The sequence below is a fragment of the Miniopterus schreibersii genome (assembly GCF_964146895.1).
Source record: "Miniopterus schreibersii genome assembly, chromosome: 2".
In the NCBI taxonomy this organism is placed as follows: domain Eukaryota; kingdom Metazoa; phylum Chordata; class Mammalia; order Chiroptera; family Miniopteridae; genus Miniopterus; species Miniopterus schreibersii.
The window spans coordinates 101,172,871-101,191,299 of NC_138102.1; the positions used below are offsets into that span (position 1 = coordinate 101,172,871).

At 35.2% G+C, this 18,429-nt stretch overlaps 1 protein-coding gene across 11 annotated transcripts in view; it reads right to left on the minus strand.

The window, feature by feature from the left end:
- The window catches only part of PAN3 (poly(A) specific ribonuclease subunit PAN3), a 140,214-nt gene that overhangs the window by 34,112 nt on the left and 87,673 nt on the right, over window positions 1–18,429 (minus strand). For 7 of the 11 annotated variants that reach the window (XM_081129978.1, XM_081129980.1, XM_081129973.1 and 4 more), the window contains 2 exons: window positions 1,511–1,758; window positions 96–152 (listed from right to left, as the gene is read on the minus strand). In XM_081129978.1, coding sequence (XP_080986104.1) covers window positions 96–152; window positions 1,511–1,758 — 305 coding nt within the window. The remainder of the gene's footprint in view (window positions 1–95; window positions 153–1,510; window positions 1,759–18,429) is intronic. The other 4 variants (XM_081129975.1, XM_081129976.1, XM_081129979.1 and 1 more) reach the window with 1 other exon arrangement.

Here is an 18,429-nt window from a genome sequence, read left to right on the forward strand (position 1 = left end):
AAAATGTAAATAATTATAAAATATAATAAACCCCAAAAAGGTAAAACATTGATGGAATTCTTACTTGAAAGAACCAAGGAAAGTCTCTACTCTACCTCAATTATTTGACCTTCTGTTCGGCAAGCTGTTCTGTGATAATTTTTGAAAGATCTCTGACCAAAAACAAAACAAAATAAAAAACTATTAGCTATTTCATTATTTCTTAAAAGCATTTTGCATAATTTACAAGTACTTCTTTAAATGTTTTCAGATTTATTTCTCATAAGATGGTTAGGCATTGTTATCCCAATGTACAACTGGGCAAACAATCTCAGAGGTCCTAAGATTCAAGAGTCACAAAACAATGGCAGAACTGGGACTCTTAAAAATAAGTAGCAAAAAATCTGTTGTCTTTCTATTCAAATTGCCTTTTAGTAAAATATTAAATTTAATTAAAATAAACCATTAATTTAATTGGAGGAATCAAAATCTGCCTGCTAACTAAAATCCATCTATACTTCACATCTAAGCCTCTCATCTATGAATGTGTCAAATGCCTACAGCTTAGATCAGCTTTCATATTTTCATGGAATTTGGCTTTTTCACTTGTAAGCTCTTCATCTGCTACTTATTTTCCTATAGTTAAAAAATAATTTTTGAACAGGTAAAAAATAATGAAGTTAAAAAGGTAAAATTGCCCTGGCTGGCGTGGCTCAGTTGGTTGAGCGTCGTCCCATGTACTGTGAGGTCGCCAGTTCCCAGTCAGGGCACATGCCTGGGTTGTGAGCTCTATCCCCAATGTGGGACATGCAGGAGGCAGCCTATCGATGTTTCTCTCTCTCTCTCCCCTACTCCCTTCCTTGTTCTCTAAAAGAATCAATAAAAAACATTTTTTTAAAAAGACCTTAATTGGTCTCATAGTGAAAAAGTGATCCTATTTCCCTTTTAAAAAAAGAAGGTATAATTTATGGAATGTTACAATGCTTCCTTTTCCCCTACCCCTCCTTCTCCTGACAGTCCTTTGTCAGCTCTTTCCTTATCTATAATCAGGGCTCCCTAAGCCTCCTCTCTCCTTAACAATGAATGACCCATATCTTGTGTCTTCCACTATACAGAGGTCTAGCTATTAAATCGCAGCCTCCCCTAGGGCAAGAGTTCAATTCATCATCCGTTTGCTTTCAGTAAGTACTAATAAAAAAAAACAACCATCTCCTTTTTCTAACTTCTTACTAGGGGTAAGCAAACATCAACTCCAGCTAGCACAAGTAGTAGGTAAACCCATAAGCAAAACATGCCATTAAGTACTAACTAGAGCTTGAATATAATCTAAATTCTATGAAACCAGATTTGTCCAAAACTAGAGTTCTTATTAATGCAAAAAGAGATTACTTGGAAAAGATATTAGAATTACCTTCTAAGTTAAAAATTAAATACTTCTTCACATCAAAATAAAAAGAAGCAAGAGGGGGAAACCTCCTCATGAATCTCATCAATTAGAAGGAACTATCACTTGTGTTTAATGCAGACGTACCATTCCAGTCAAAGGGGCTGGAGCTGTGTCTGTATAGAAGTACGTGGTACCACCGACAGTTTCCTTTTGAATCACCTGACCAGACGACGGAGTCTGAGAAACAGGATTATTAACAGGTGTAGAGGCACTAGAAGGCACCATGTAGTTTGCTGGATTTGGAGTGTGACTTCTTCTTCTGGGAGCAGGAGAAGTATGTGGAGTGATCTTGGGGGAATGAAGAGGGGAAGACCCAGCAGACAATGACATTCCTGAAGAAGACAAAAAAAACATTTCTTAAGGAGCAAAAATTGGTTTTAGAAGGAAAAAAAACTGGAAAATAAAATGTACACATTCATTTGGAAGAAACTTCATCTTCAGCAAATTAATTGCAAAGATAAAAGATGTAATTTTATCTTGTTTTGATTAGAGAAAGCTCTGATTAAAGCAAATGTAAAGAAGTTTGTTTTCAAATATAGCCATTTCCAAATAAGTTAGGAAATTTATTGTGACGACAGTCTCCTCCATATCAAGGTTTACATAAGAAATTTCAACAGTAAGACTCACCAGTAATTTAATAAATTAATTTAATAAAAAAATGAGAAATGGGATGCTTTATAAAATTATACCTTCGATAAAAGGCTTTCTTTTATCGAAGGCATAATTCCTTTTTTTGTTAAAAATAATTTAAGGCTATGGATATTAACAATAGAAATACCACATTCCCCTAAAATATTACAGTACTAAAAAACAAACAAGCCATTTAATGAGATTTACTAGATTTCTTTTGGCCAAGTACAAAAAACAGAAAGGTTTGAAACGCAAAAAACTTAAATCTTAATTGAAATACATCGCACCTTAAACATCGGGGGGGGGGGGGGACGGGACATATTTTTTAAATGAAGTGGTATACTGTTTTGATGCCTTTTGTCTTTAACTATAGGCACACACTAGAACAACTGAAATTTTCTGCAGATGCATACATTTTAAAATTAGACTAACTCATTTACTATGTTCTAGTGAACATGTTACCTAAACTCAACTAGTAAGAAATCATTATATGCAGGGCATCTTTATTATGAATGAATCTGTTGTGAAGAAAGGGAAAGGACAATTGTCTTTACCCTTCAGGAGATTCCAAGCTAGCTGAGAAAACAATAAAAGGTCACATGTAACAGACAAAAAAAGACTTACAAAAAGGCTTGAATATAAATCAATATACTGCAAACTACATGCATAAATGCAGATGATGCAAATTAATGCAAACCAGGTAGAGTTAATTAAAGTCTTAATTAATGGAAGTGATCAGTGCTGAGCAGATTCAAAAGAGTTTCCAGAGCTACAGTTAGACTTCCTGAAAACAATTAACTTATCCAGGAACTATTTTCTGGCTACTTGGGAAATGACTAAAATCTTTCACCTTTGAAGTAATATGCATTCCACAATTCAAAAAGTTACCAAAATGCCTCTGGTCACAACTAGGATAAACAGGGATACAAATTTCAATTTCTAAGAATTCATAAGACACCAACCCTGTTTTCTGAAAAGATGTAGGCGAACAAAAATAAGGTGAGAACTGAGATAACACTTATTTTACAATAACTTTCGTCTGATTTTCTGAGCAACTAAGTGGGTAGGTAGGTAAGGTAGGTCAGGTTACAAGCACCATAGTACAGATCAGAACTAAGACAAAGGGAAGTTTTATCAGACCGAGGACATGTGACAAATCAACAGCAAAGCCTGGCCTCAAACCCAAGTCTCCACACTCCCAACAAAATACTCCCACTACTATAACACAGTGTCTACTGCACTGACATTAAAATAGGCCAGGAATTCTCAAGTGGGTATTAAATGTATCTAACAGAAGCTTTAAAAATCTAAAAGCTCCTTTAAGAAATTTTAAAAAATAAAAACATTTATAAAGAAGCCCAGCTACCATATTAATATATAAGCCTAATTTTTTAAAAAATTGTTCCAGAATTCTCTGTTTTTCTACCACCATACTATACATTTAATTTCAGGTTAATCCACACAGCAAAAATTGGGAGGATTATTAAACTATTTTCTAAAGACAAATATCCCCACTTACTATGAAATGCATTTAGATAGTATTTCTAAAACTAGTCTCTAAGCCTTTCCAAGACAAAGGGCAAAGTGACCAAATATGAAAAAATTACGACCTTTAAGTTAAATAACAGCAACAATATAGCTACTAATTCTTAAGCACTTTCCAAGTGTCGGGCACTAATAAAAGTACTTCATGTGTATTAGTCTATTTAGTCCTCACAACACCGTTGTGAGGTAGGTATATCACATTCACCTCACAGAGGAGGGAATAAACTTAAAAATACTTTAAACTTATGGCAAGGATAAATACAGGTTACTAAACAAAAGAATCAAGGTTTAAACTCAGGTCTATTTGATTTCAAAGCCTGTGCTCTTAGCTAATATGCCCTACAGTTAACCGATTCTTAGGTTTTATACTTGGTGAATGAAACTACCTAAACTGTGTGGGAGGGGAAGGTGTAGCATGGAGTAAAGGGGGAGATTCTGACATCAAAGTAGGCGTGGGAGAAAACAGAATCTCTCTTTAAGACTGAATACATCAAAAAAGTTACCAAGAAAATCTGAGGTCAGTTAAGGAGGAAATTCATGAATAATAGAATGAACAAGTTGTAGATAACAAGCTTTCACTCAAAAATTTTTAATTTTTAAAAGCACGGACCTACACCAAGATTACTCTAACCAGTAAAGCTATTATTTATAATTGAAGGTCAAGATAAAGAGCTTCCAAGGAGATTCCAAGATGGTGGCAGATTAAGTGGAAGCTATGCTGACAATATCCCATGACCAAAATGGAATTACAACTAAAATACAGAAAAACCATCCTGAATAATCAACTGAAGACTAGCTGGAGAGAACGCTTATAACCAAGGATGTAAAATGGAGACAATACAGAGACTGGCAGAAACTGTAGAGGCGCAAGAGGGCTGGCTGGGATCCCAAAGGCAGCAGCTGAGGTTCCAAGGGATATCTCAGCAGTGGGGGATTCCCACTGAGAACTCTGGGTCTGAACCCAAAGCTGGGCTACCCGGCCCAAGCACCAGAACTGCGAAAGGTGGCCACATAACATCTGACTGTGAAAAGCAGCAGGGTTTCTCTCAGCCAGGGAGAGATGGCTAGAAATAAAGGCACCCTCTTAAAGAGCCAACACACAAAGTTTCATGTGCACCCACTAACCTTGGGCTATGGCAGAGAGAGGGCAGAGTGTACTAGAGCTGTGTGAGGAGAATCCAGAGGTGCTGGCTCTGGAGAAAGAACTCAGAGGGCACCTGCCTAGACTCATGTGCTGAGTCATTCCCCCAAAGAGCAGAGGACATCTTTCTCAGGCAGGCATTTACTATTCAGGGAGCTTTTGCCTGGGGTGGGGTGAGATGGGCGGGAGGGGACTGCTCCACCCTGTGGAGTTTCTACAGCCTGAGGCTTATTAAGAGACTGAGAATAACAATCAGCATCTGGGTGCTTTGAGTCTTTGCCTGATTTTCTTCTGGACCCAGGGCTTGAAAAAGCAAACCTTGGTGCACATCTTGGTCCTGTCTAAACATACCCAGCCCAGGCAGATAGAGCAACAAGCTGTGGATTGCAGAAAACTTCAAATAGGGTTCTCAAGGACAGTCACAAACAGCATCCAACAATGGCCTGCACCAGAGACCATCCAAAAGACTGGGATTCCTAGCAGATCTACCTAATACAAAGATACAAACCCAAACAGGCAGCAGTTTGGGGGAGACCAATAAACAAGCCCCAAATGAAAGAACATGAGAATTTTCCAGAAGAGCTAAATGAAATGGAGATAAGCAATTTATCAGGTATAGAGTTTAGAATACTGATCATAAGGATGCTCAATAACATAAGAAAAGAAACGGAAATTATGAAGGAAATTAGGAATGACATAGTAAAAATAAAAAATACATTGGAAGGAATAAACAGCAGGTTGGGGAAGCCGAGGATTGGATCAGTGAATTAGAAGACAGGGTAGAAAAGAATCGCTCCATCAGAGAAACAAAAAGAAAAAGGCAATTAAAAAATAGGATAGCCCTAGTCAGATTTGCTCAATGGTTAGAGCATCAGCCTGCTGACTAAAGGGTCCCGGGTTTGATTCAGGCCAAGGGCATGTACCTCTGTTGCAGGCTCAATCCCTGCCCAAGGTCAAAGGGCATGAGGGAGACAACCAAGCGATGAATCTCTCTCACACAGATCTTTCTTTCTCATTCTCTCTCTCTTTCCCTTCCACTTTCTATAAAAAGCAATGGAAAAACTATTCTCAGATGAGGATTAAAAATAAATAATTAATGCCAAAAAAACAGGACAGTTTAAGGGAGCTGTGGGACACCATGAAACATAGTATCTTCGCATCATAGGAATACCAGAAGATGAAGAAAGGGTTTAGAGAACCTGTTTGAAGAAATAATTGCAGAAAACGCCCCTAACCTAGCCAAGGAAAAAGTCACATAAGTTCAGGAGGCACAGAGAGTCCCAAGCAAGAAGAATCCAAAGAGGCCCACATCCAGACACATCATAATTAAAATGCCCTCAAGACAGAGGGAATCTTAAAGGCAGCTAGAGAAAAGCAATCTGTTAGCTACAAAGGAGCTCCTATAAGGCTGGCAGCTGTTTTCTCATCAGAAATTCTACAGGCCAGAAGGGAATGGCATGAAGTATTCACGGTAATGAAAACCAAAGATCTGAAAACAAGACTATTCTATCCAGAAAGGTTATCATTCAAAATAGATGGTGAAATAAAGAGCTTCCCAGCCAAAAGAAGGATAAAGGAGTTTATTGCCACCAAACCAGCACTGCAAGAAATGGTAAAGAACTGCTGTCATAAGTAGAAATAGAGAGAGAAACATGGGCATAAAGAATTAAAATGGCAATAGATAAGTACCTATCGATAATAACCTTGCCCAGCCAGCATGGCTCAGTAGTTGAGCATCGACTATAAAACAGATCACAGTTTGATTCCAGGTCAGGGCACATGCAGGACGTTGCAGGCTTGACCCGCAGTAGAAGGCAGCCAATCAATGACTCTCATCATTGATGTTTCTATCTCTCTGTCTCCCTTCCTCTCTCTGAAATCAATAAAAACATTTTTTTAAAATAAATAAAAAACCACCTAAATGTAAATGGATTAAATGCTCCAATCAATAGATATCAGGTAGCTGAATAAATAAGAAAACATGACCCAAATATATGCTGTCTACAAGAGACCCACCTTAGAACAAGACTCACATAGGCTGGGGGGGGGAAAAACAAAACTCGTGGAGGACTTTAAGGGAGAGACTGACAGCAATACAGTCATAGTAGGGGACTTTAACACCCCATTGACTTTACTGGATAGATCTTCCAGACAAAAAAAATCAACAAGGAAACAGTGACTCTAAATGACACACTAGATCAGGTGGATTTAATACACATTTACAGAACATTTCACCCCAAAGCTGCAGAATACACATTCTCCTCAAGTGCACGTGGGACATTATCACATAGACCACATGTTAGAACACAAAACAAGTCTCTACAAGTTCAAGAAGATTGAAATCATATCAAGCATCTTCTTGGACATTTACACCATGGAATACTATGCAGCTGTAAAAACGAAGGATCCCTTACCTTTCAGACAGCATGATGGGACCTGGAAAGTATTATGCTCAGTGAAATAAGCCAATAAGAGAAAGACAAGTATCACATGATCTTACTCATATGAACAAAACAAACCAATGAAAAAAATAGATTCAGAGACGTAGAAGCACGGAAAAGACTGACGAATCTCAGAGGAAAGCCAGGCTTGGGTGGATGGGTGGGAAGAGATTAACTTAGGAACTTACATGCATATCCCATGGACACAAACAATAGTGTAGTGAAGGCCTGGAGAACGTGGGGGGGGAGGGGGTACTGGGTGGAGGGGATCAATGGATGAGAAAAGAGGACATCTGTAATACTTTCAACAATAAAGATAAATTAAAACATAAAAATTAAAATTAAAAAAAAGCTTCCCAAACAACAAAAAGCTAAAGGAGTTCATTGCCACCAAACCAGTGTTACATGAAATGTTAAAGGATCTTCTTTAAGAAAGAAGAAAAAAAGGTAAAAAATTTGAACAGTAAAACAGCAATAAATACCTATCAAAGACTGAATCTAAAAATCAAAATAAACAATCAGAACAGTAATAGATTCAGACAGTGAGAAGATTTTGACAGTTACCAGATGGGAAATGGGTGAAAAAGGTGAAAGGATTTAGAAGTACAAATTAGTAGTTACAGAACAGTCATGGGTATGTAAAATATAGCATAGGAATATAGTCAATAATATTCTAATATCTATGTATGGTGTCAGATGAGTACAAGATTTCCTGGGATGATCACTTAGTAAGTTTTATAATGTCTCTTCACTGGGGCGTATACCTGAAACTAATATATATTGTATGTCTACTGTAATTGAAAAATAAAAAATGATTTTAAATTTTTTTAAATTTTTTGGCTATTCTAATACAAAATTGCAACACTGAAGTTTAAGTTCATCTATCTGAGCTAAAGCTGGCTGGAGTTAAATACATTAAAAGGAAAACATGTAAAATTGTAAGTATTGCCAACCAAAAGGGTAACAGAAAATTTAAACTGTATAGGAAGCTAGAAATGAAATTAACCCTTAAATTACTGAAAAATCAAATCTAGTCACAAAAGGTACAGCTTTGTACCACCAGAATACTTTACAGACATGTTAAAGAACTAAGTAAAATATGTACACATCTGCTTGGAGAGAGGTATTTGGTACTCTTAGAATAATTTTTTAGTAAGTGAATATGCAAACTGAGGTATTTAAGACATGTATGATAAATTAATTGCTTTAAAACATTTAAAAGATTCTTCTAAGAAGTATGCAATTCAAATAAAAGTGAGGAACAATACAGAAATGCTCAATGGAGAAATTAACCAGAGCAATTAAAGAAATGAGATATAAAATTTTCAAGTCTAATTTATGAGGGCAAAATTGTCAGTGTTTTTGGATGACATGACTTTTTTTCTGTATCTGAAAAACCAAAAAAAATAAACAAAAAAGAGTTGTAAATAATGACACAATTCATTATAGTAAACACAATACTAATACGGGGTGGGACAAAAGTAGTTTTACAGTTGTGAGTACATGAAACAGTTTATTCTTGTAGTATTATTAATTACTGTATTATTTTCCCTATGAACTATAAACCTACTTTTGCCCCACCCGATATATACCCAATGAAAAGCCTTCCTAAATACAAGCAACCAGTTAGGACAATATGGCTTCTGGGAAATGAGAGACTAAACTAACAGGGGTACACTCCTCCTCTCAACCCCCACCAATGTTATAGATACTTAGAACTACAAGATGAAACACAATACCCAAATTTTAAAATAGAGCTGAGATTAAAAGAACAAAATAAAAAACTCTAAGAGCATAAAACTAAGGCAAAATTTGGAATGAAGAGGTTATACAGTGGAAAGTTTGAAAAATCACAACCTAAGCTAGATACAGTCTCTACAACTTGAGGCTTTACTGCCCATGTGGGCATATGAAGCATGGCCTTCAGCCCAATAAATGTGATGAATGGAACTCAAGCCCCAGTGTAAAGCCAGGAGTCTTGAAAAGCTGCACATCAGTAAATGTAGGACAGGAAAATTTCAACCTATCAGCCCACAGAGGCAAAAGGTAACCTTATCTGTGAAAAAGCAGTGGAAGAAAGGAAGAGAGCTGGGTTGGTGTCAAGAGAAATGGAAATCCCATGCCTGTGCCATGCAGAGACTTGAAAGAAAATTCCCAGTACACTCCATGTTATACGAATCCCAGTAAGAGATTAACATAAAACTTGAACTGTGCTGGCAATGTACAGGTAGATAAAGTAAACACTATTCTGATGAACACTTCTACAATCAGAACATACAGGATCGCACTCCAGAAAATAATCCCACTTAAAAGAACTCCCAAAATGAGAATCGGGATGCATAATGCACTTGAGAATTAGCACCCTGAGAACAATGAATCCCAGATAACAGAACTCTGTAAATAAGATAAAGTAAGTACAAAATTATTAAGGACATGAAAGAAGTGACAAATATCATAAAAAAGAAAACATTTGTTCCCCTTAAGAGTGAAAAATATAATCATTAAAATTGAAGAGAAAAAAACTCAAAGGATGAGTTAAAATGCAAAGTAGACACAATCAAAGATAGAAAAAGTAAACTAGAGAAGAATCTGAGAAAAATAGAAATAAATCTTGGAAAATATGAAAGTGACTAAGTGACACAAAAGGTAGAATGAGAAGGCAAATTTGCCAGGAATTAAAAAGAAAGAATATTGGAGAAGCAATATTCAAAGAAAAGATTTGTGATCTTTCAAGAACTAATTTACCATGTAAGAAGCCCTGAGCAAGAGTTCTGAATAGAACAAATAAACACAAATACCTTTCAATCAATCAGGTGAAATACTAGCATGCCGAAGAGAAAGAGAAAAAAATCTAAAAGGCTACCAGAAAAGAGACAAATTATCTAAAATAAAAGAACAATTACATTAATAGAAGACTACATCACCAACACTAGACAATGAAATAATACATTCAAAGTAAAGGGGAAAATAATTATCATCTTCAAGTTTATACACAATTTTCAAATAAAGAGAAAAATAAGCCATTTTTAGAGTTTGTCGCACATATCTTCTTTGAACAATTAACTGATCAAATTCTGTAGAGAGAAAACTCCTTCACTAAAAGGCAAAGAATTTAAGAATGTGCAGGTGAAACTGAATAAGCATTAACAGTAAAAGAAGAACAATTAATCTGAGATAGGTTAAAGTCAAAGTATAATTAAAACTCAAGCCCTAGCTGGTTTGCTCAGTGGTTAGAGCATCGGAGGGGGGACTGAAGGGTCCTGGTTCGATTCCGGCCAAGGGCACATACCTCAGTTGCAGGCTAGATCGCCGACCCTAGTCGGGGCCCATGGGGGAGGCAACCAATTTATGTGTCTCTCTCACATTGATGTTTCTCTCTCTCTCTGAAAAGAAATGGAAAAAACATCCTGGGTGAGGATAAAAAAAAATATCAAGATAACTATAACACTAAAAAAGGGCAGGAAGAAACAAAGTAATTAAAAACCCTTGTATTAATATCTTTCTTCCTCTTCAACAATTTTATACTTAGTAAAGAATTAATGGTAAAATTCTAAGGGTGACCACTACATAAAACAGAAACATAAACATGTAATATCCTACCTCTACTTCACACCATACACAAAAAGTATCTCAAAACTGATCAAAAATCTCAATGCAGGAGCTAAACTATAGAACTCTAAGAAGAAGAAAAAGTATAAACCTTAATGACCTTTAGCCAAGCAATATTTCCCTAAAATATGATACGTAACGTACACATAACCAAAGGAAAAATAAAATGAACATCAAAATTTAAAACATTTTGCACTTCACAGGAAACTATCAAAGTGAAAAGGTAACCTACAGAACGGAAGTAGATATTTACAAATCATATATTCTATAATGGTCTTGCATGCAGAATATATAAAGAACTCCTATACCTTATCAATAAAAAGAAATAACTAAATTTAAAAATGGGCAGAGGATATGAATATACGATTTTCCAAAGAAGATATACAAATGGTGGATAAACACATAAAAGAAGTTCAACATCGTTAGTTATTAGAGACATACACATCAAAACCCACAATACCACTACCCGGCCGGTGTGGATCAGTGGCTGAGTGTCGACCCATGAACCAAGAGGTCATGGGTTTGATTCCCAGTCAGGGCACATGCCCAGGTTACAGGCTCAATCCTCAGTACGGGGTGTGCAGGAGGTAGCCGATTGATGTTTCTATCCCTCTCCCTTCCTCTCTCTCTTAAAAAAAAAAAAAATCAAAAAAAAAAAAATCAATAAAAACAAAACAAAACAACAACAACAATACGATACCACTTCATACCCACCAGGATAGGTACAATCAAAAGCAAGGGCAATAACAAGTGTTAGCAAGGAAATGAGGAAATTTAAATCTTCACACACTGCTGGTGGGAATATAAAATGATACACTTAAAACAGTTTGGCAGTTCCTCAAATTGTTAGCCAAGTTGTTAGTTAAGAAAACTGAAGTATGTTAGCCAAGAAAACTGAAAATATATGTTCACACAAAAACTTGTACATGAATGTTCACAGCAGCATTATGCGTTAACAGTCAAAAAGTGGAAATAACCTAAATGTCTATCAACTGATAAATGGGTGAACAAAATGTGCTCTATACATACACATAAAATATATTCATCCATAAAAAGGATGCTACATAGATGAACCTTGAAAACAAGTGATAGAAGCCAGAAACCAAAAAAGCCACATATTGTATGATTCTATTTATATGAAATGTCCAAAATAGGCAAATCCACAGACATAAAGTAGATCAGTGGTTTTCAGGGACCAGGGAGAGGGGACAGTACAGACAGACTAACTACTAAGAGGTATGACGTTTCTTTTTGAGTGATGAGTATGTCGTGGAATTAGACAGTGATGATGGGTTACACAATATTGTGAATACACTGAAAACCAGTGAATTGCATACTTTAAAAGAATGAATTTTATGGTATGTGAATTATATCTCAACAAAAGATAGTTAATATCTAAATCACCGCTGGGATGAGGGAGAAGGATCAAGAAAACTCCATCAATCCAAGAAAAGGGGAAATAGGAAATGAATAAATTGCCCAAAAAATCCACTTACATTATTAGCAATTAAAAGATAAAATTTCTAGGCATAAACTTAACTAAAAATGTGCAGGACTTTTATGAAAACAAGATTAAACTCTACTGACAGAAACAAAAGTTAACTTGAACAAAAGAAAATAAATGCCTGTACTTACATGCTATAAAGATGTCAGTACTACCCTTAACTAATCTGAAAACATAAGAATGATCAACAAAAATAACAACAGAATTTTTTTAATTAGCCAAACCACCAATTATAACAACCATGTAGAAAAATAAACATTAAGCAGAGCCAGAAAAATTATTAAAGAAAAGCCAGTACTGAGGAAAAACAAAAGACAAGAAAGAAGATTAAAACACAGAAGAAAAAAGCATGGTGTAAGCCTACTAGATATTAAAAATAAAAGCTACAGTAATAGTCACCACTAAATGATGGAACGAATAAAGATATAAGCAACCACATTTATTGTACACAAAATAAATAAAGGCAACTCACACTTTTCTTTATTATACCCACATAAATGTCTAATAGATTAAATATTTAAAAGTTAAAAATGAAAAGTATCTCAAAGAATATTTATAAAAAATAAAATGTTATAGCCCTGGCTGGTGAGGCTCAGCAGTTACAGCATCAGCCTGCTCAATGAAGGGTTGCAGGTTCAATTAATTCCCAGTCAAGGGCACGTGCCTGGGTTGCAGGTTCGATCCCCACCCTGGTCAGGGTGTGTGCGGGAGGCAACCAATAGATATGTCTCTCTCATACTGATGTTTCTCTCTCTCCCCTCTCTCTCCCCATTATTCCCTCCTTTCCACTCTCTGAAAAAAATTGGAAAAAATATCCTCAGGTGAGGATTAACAAAAATAGATACATAATGTTATAAAGACAAAAAATGTAAAGGTCAAAAAAGAAAAAGTTAGTCAATTTGACTTCTTCAAAACACAAGTATTTCTGCACATCAAAAAAGATATTTGCAATACAATAAAGGGCTAATCTGCTTAAAACATAGTTCTTAAAATCATTAATAGAAATTAACCAACAGAAAATAAATGATATAACTGACCAGTGCATAGAAAAAAATTAAATGCCTTGAATATATAAAAAGATGCTCATTTTCACTGATAATTAAAGAGATGCAAATTAAAACCAGTATAACATCAACCTCCTTGTGGACTGGCATAGATTTAAAAGTTTATTTAGACAATTAGTAAAAGGGTGCATGGCATATAAATGCTGTCATATACTTTTAGTATTGACTGTTACAATCTCTTCTGGAAGAAAATTTGGCAATACCTATCACCTAAAACTTTTTAATTGGCATGATAATGGTAAACAATTCAAACCAAAAAATTCATAAATTGAAAAACAAAGCCATGAACTACATAAAAGTGGATGTTTTAATCTTGCTTATTTTTGTGGCCCACAGGAGTAACAAGAACAAGTGCCTAGGTTACTTTTAAATCTCTTCCAGGAAAAAACAAAAGTAATGTTTTCTTTTCTCAGAAAAGTCAAAAAAGTCCTCTCAGAAACAAATGCATCTGAGATGCCAGAGTGAAGATACTCCTAAATATGAAAACATTAGAAACATTCCTTTTAAAATCAGGAACAAGATAAAAATGTCAACTATGACTACTTCAATACAACACTAAAGGCCCTGGCCAATGCAACAACAAAAAACAGATTACAAAGGAATAGATAAAAATATATCATTATTTGCAGGTAACTGTTCAAACAGAAATAATAGAATTTATCAAAGTAACCAACATACAAAAGTTAACCACGTATCTACACACTAGAAATAATCAATTAGAAAAAAAATTTTTTTAAAAAACACCAATTAGAATGCCAACAAATACTTAGAGATCTCAGAATATCTAACAAAATATGTTTAAGACCTGAGCATAGAAAATTATGAAACTTTATGAGAAGACATTTAAGAAGATCTGGAAAAAAGATGGAGAGCCCATGTTTGTGGATAGAAAAGCAATAACTAAAATGATGACTTTCTTCAATTCACCTAAAGATTCCATACAACTTCCCTGAAGACACCATGCTACTTCATGTGTCTACAAGCCTCCAAATCGTGGCCCACAGGCATTATTGAATAAGCTCCTCTAGTATGTCCATTGACAACCCTCCTTGCCAACACCAAATTCTCTAAACCCCTTCCTCACAGAAAATTCCAATTCATCCTTTCAAAAAAACTTCTTACTCTATAAAAACTTTGATAGCCATATTTAAAAATTCTTATCATTTTGTATTTTATCTTTTGCTGCAAGTAACACAGAATTCAAGTTATCTTTTTGTAGGGAAGAACTGTGCCTTAATACTCCCTATATTCCCAACCATTCCCAACTACATATGTAATGGCACAGTGTCAGCACACAATAAATTTTTTCAAACAAACGAGATAAAGAGGTGAAAGTCCTCTAAATACAGCAATAGCTATGATCAGGAAATAAAGAATGCCATCACCAGAATTACCCGAATAAAGTAAGAAGTTAGGAAAAGAAAAGGGTCATGCTATCAAATGGCATAAATATGAGTTATCATTATTTAAAAGCAAATGTGAAACAAGCCATAAGCCATTGTGAAAGAGAAGAATTTAAAAGAATTTGGGGTGAAGGACATTCTGCTGACAGAACAGTCTGATTATTCTAGTATTACTCTTTCCAGCTCAATGTAGCCCAGGTATATCTAAGTTGCACTAATGATTTTAACAAAGTTCCAATAACCAAACTAAATCCCCAATAATAAATTGTAATGTGTGACTACATTAAAGAGAATGGTTCAGATTAGAAATTACCAAAATATATCTCACATTGAACAGATGAAACTGAAATTAAGACAGAGGAAGCATAATCTTCTTAACAAAACCAGTAGTTGGGGCTTCATCCAAGAGAAAAATCATGTTAAGAAATTTACATGAGCACATTCAGGAATACAAAAACCAAGTTACTACTAAGAATACATTTCTTACTTTTTTCATTTGTAACCAAATTCCCCCAGCATATCCCCCCCCCCCCCCAAATAAAACAATGCAGAGTTATAGGCCAAAAAACAGACACTAAATTTATATTGTACTCCAAAATTCTAACAGGGTCTTAAATATAATAAGAATTAATCATGTTATGGTGTAATCATTAATGATGTAAACGGTGAATATAAAAGGTCCACCCCAAAGTTCAGTTCAGAGCACTTTTTTCTCCCCATTTGCTCTTGCAGTACTTCATAGACAAGCTTTATTTCTTAGTCCATTTCTATCACTAGCTGCTCTTAGCAGAAGAAGGAAGTTTAAATATTTCATTGCAATCATTTTAACAATTAAAAGTTTAGATATCGTGGAATTATTGGCAATTTGATGCAACCTGCTGAACAAACCTCTAAGATACTCTAGGTAACAATACTGTATGCAGACAGACTTTTATTGACTAGAACTTTCTAAAATAAAATGTTAAAAGTTAGAGCAATGTCAGAAATGCACTAAACTCTCCACATGATGTTGATGGTTATTGCATAAATAAAACTTCTTTAATATACAACTCAGTTTTTCAGTAAATTTTATAACAAAGATACATGATTGGGGGTCCCCAAGCCTACTCATATGTTCAGAAATTCACTGGAACCCAAAGGACTCAGCACAGAGTGGCACTCATGACTAAGATTTATCACAGCAATGTGGTAAGCACACACATCAGATCTCAAGGCGGAAAACACACAGGAGTCTAAAGAAATTCGTATGTAACATTCCTTACACTCTCTTCCTCTCATGAAGGCTCACATAGCTCACTTTTCTTCCAGTAACGTGTGCTACGTATATGCTCAGAGAAGCTTACCAGAGACGCAGAGCCCGAAGTTTTTACAGGGGACAGGTTCTATATAGGCACCCTCTGCCTAGCACACTCCAGAATTCCAAACTCCCAAAAGGAAAGTAGGCACGCAGCATAAACCAACACTGTTTGCACAAAGAACCTAGGGACAGTAAACTTCCCGACTCAGTGAAAGGAAATACTCCCCAACTCCAAGTTCCCAGACATCAGCTGAGGACCAACCTTCCAAGCAGGCTTTTATAAAGAATAGCAGTCTTCAGCCTGCTCTGTTAACAAATTTCTACAGAGACACCTTGGATTGTCTCCAATACAGTTGCCGATTTTTCAAAATTTGCTCTATAGTATAGTGAATTTTGTTATAAAGAAATACAAGGGCAAGTGTTTTATTTTTCTTGTCTAAACATACATGTGCCTCAGACAAGGGGGAGGAGAAAAAAGTAAGCCTTTAATTAAGGCAATGGATCCATGTTGATTCCACTACTTTTTGTTCATATACACTGAGAAAAATGACTTATTAGTAATGTATACTTCATGGCTAGAAAATACAACAAAGAAAAATTAAACACAGTTCGTATCGAAAGGAGTTGAGCCCTAGCCAGTCTTGCTCAGCATTGGCTCATGGACTGAAGGGTCTCGGGTTCAATTCCAGTCAAGGCCATGCACCTCTGTTGCAGGCTCGATCTCAGGCCCCGGTCGGGGCATGTGCAGGAGGCAACCAATTGATATGTGTCTCTCACATCGATATTTCTCTCTCTCCCTCTTTTTCTCACCCTCCCTCCCTTCCACTCTTTCTAAAAATCAACAGAGCCCGGCCGGGTGTGGCTCAGCGGTTGAGCGTCAACCTAGGATCCAGGTGATCGGGGTTCGATTCCCAGTCAGGGCACATGCCCGGGTTGCGGGCTCAATCAATGACTTACTTTCTCATCATTGATGTTTCTATCTCTCTCTCTCCCTCTCCTTTCCTCTCTCTGAAATCAATAAAGATATATTTTAAAAATAAATAAATAAATAAATAAATAAATAAATAAATAAATAAATATCAACAGAAAAAAACATCCTAGGGGAGGATAAAAAAAAAAAAAAGTCCTAAATTCTGAAAGATATTTATAGTTAAGATGAATACACACATACAGTATATACCTATATGCTGCTTTTTAAAAGGTAACACAAAGGTTCAATTTTTAATAAACAAAATAAGTTTTTAAAAACTGATTAACAATATGAAGGCTAGAGAACATGCTGTCAATCAGCTAAAGTCTATTAAGGTGGTAAGAATGGTTTTAGATGAAAATAGCTGATTATAAGTGATGCTCCATGATATGCATTTAATTTTTCCCCATGATATACCTATTTGATTCATATAGGAAATGTAGAAAAGCTGTTTGAGTACTTAATAACTTTACGTAAAATAAAATCAATTTCTTTTAAGTGTACATTTTAAATAACCTTGAGCATAAGTTTGCAGAAATATTAAAGTTATCCTCTTTATTGCCTTATAACAAAAGAATACAGCAGAGGTCACTGAAATATAGTTCTGTTCAATATTGTTTCATTACTGTTGATAAGATGCTATAGGAACTTAACCCTGTTTATATCAATTAGCCCATGGTAAAACTGGTTTTGTTATATGCATTTTAGCTTAAAGTCACAGAACATATCAATGACGTTAAGTGAGGACTTACTGTATATAAATTCTAAAATCCTACATTTAGAAATCCTTGGTCAATATTTTTGCTTTATGATAATCACCCCATTAAGTCACCCTTAATCTCTTTTTAAAGATACTTAAGTATCTTTTTAAAGATAATTAAAAATTGCCTTATCTACTTAAATTTAAAGATAAATAAGAATCTACTGCATGAACAATAGTTTTAAAAAATGTCTTACAACTTAAAAATTTTAAGCTAGAAGTAAACAACACCTCGCCCCTCTTTTTACACATTGGACAACCGGGGCTCAACATAGCTCAGTGATTTGTTCAGTCATATAAACTCAAATGATGAAAGAAATCAAACTAGAATCTAGATCCCTTGAGTACTAATACAGCCCACTTTCATGATACTGAATTTAACCTAAATTTAAATCCCCAATGGTCACAGAAAATAACACCTCTAGAAGAAAAAGTTAAATAAAAAGAAAATGTGATTAAAGATAGAAGAACTGTCAAATTTCAGAACATATAAAAAGTAAAAAAGAGGGTTGTACAACCAGTTCAAAGCATTTATCTGTTCAAGTTTTTGAAATTCTATAATAAGCTTCAAAATTATACTGTCAGTCCTAAAGCTTTAGGTATTGTGAAAAGAAAGCAGTCTTATGAAACTATGAACAA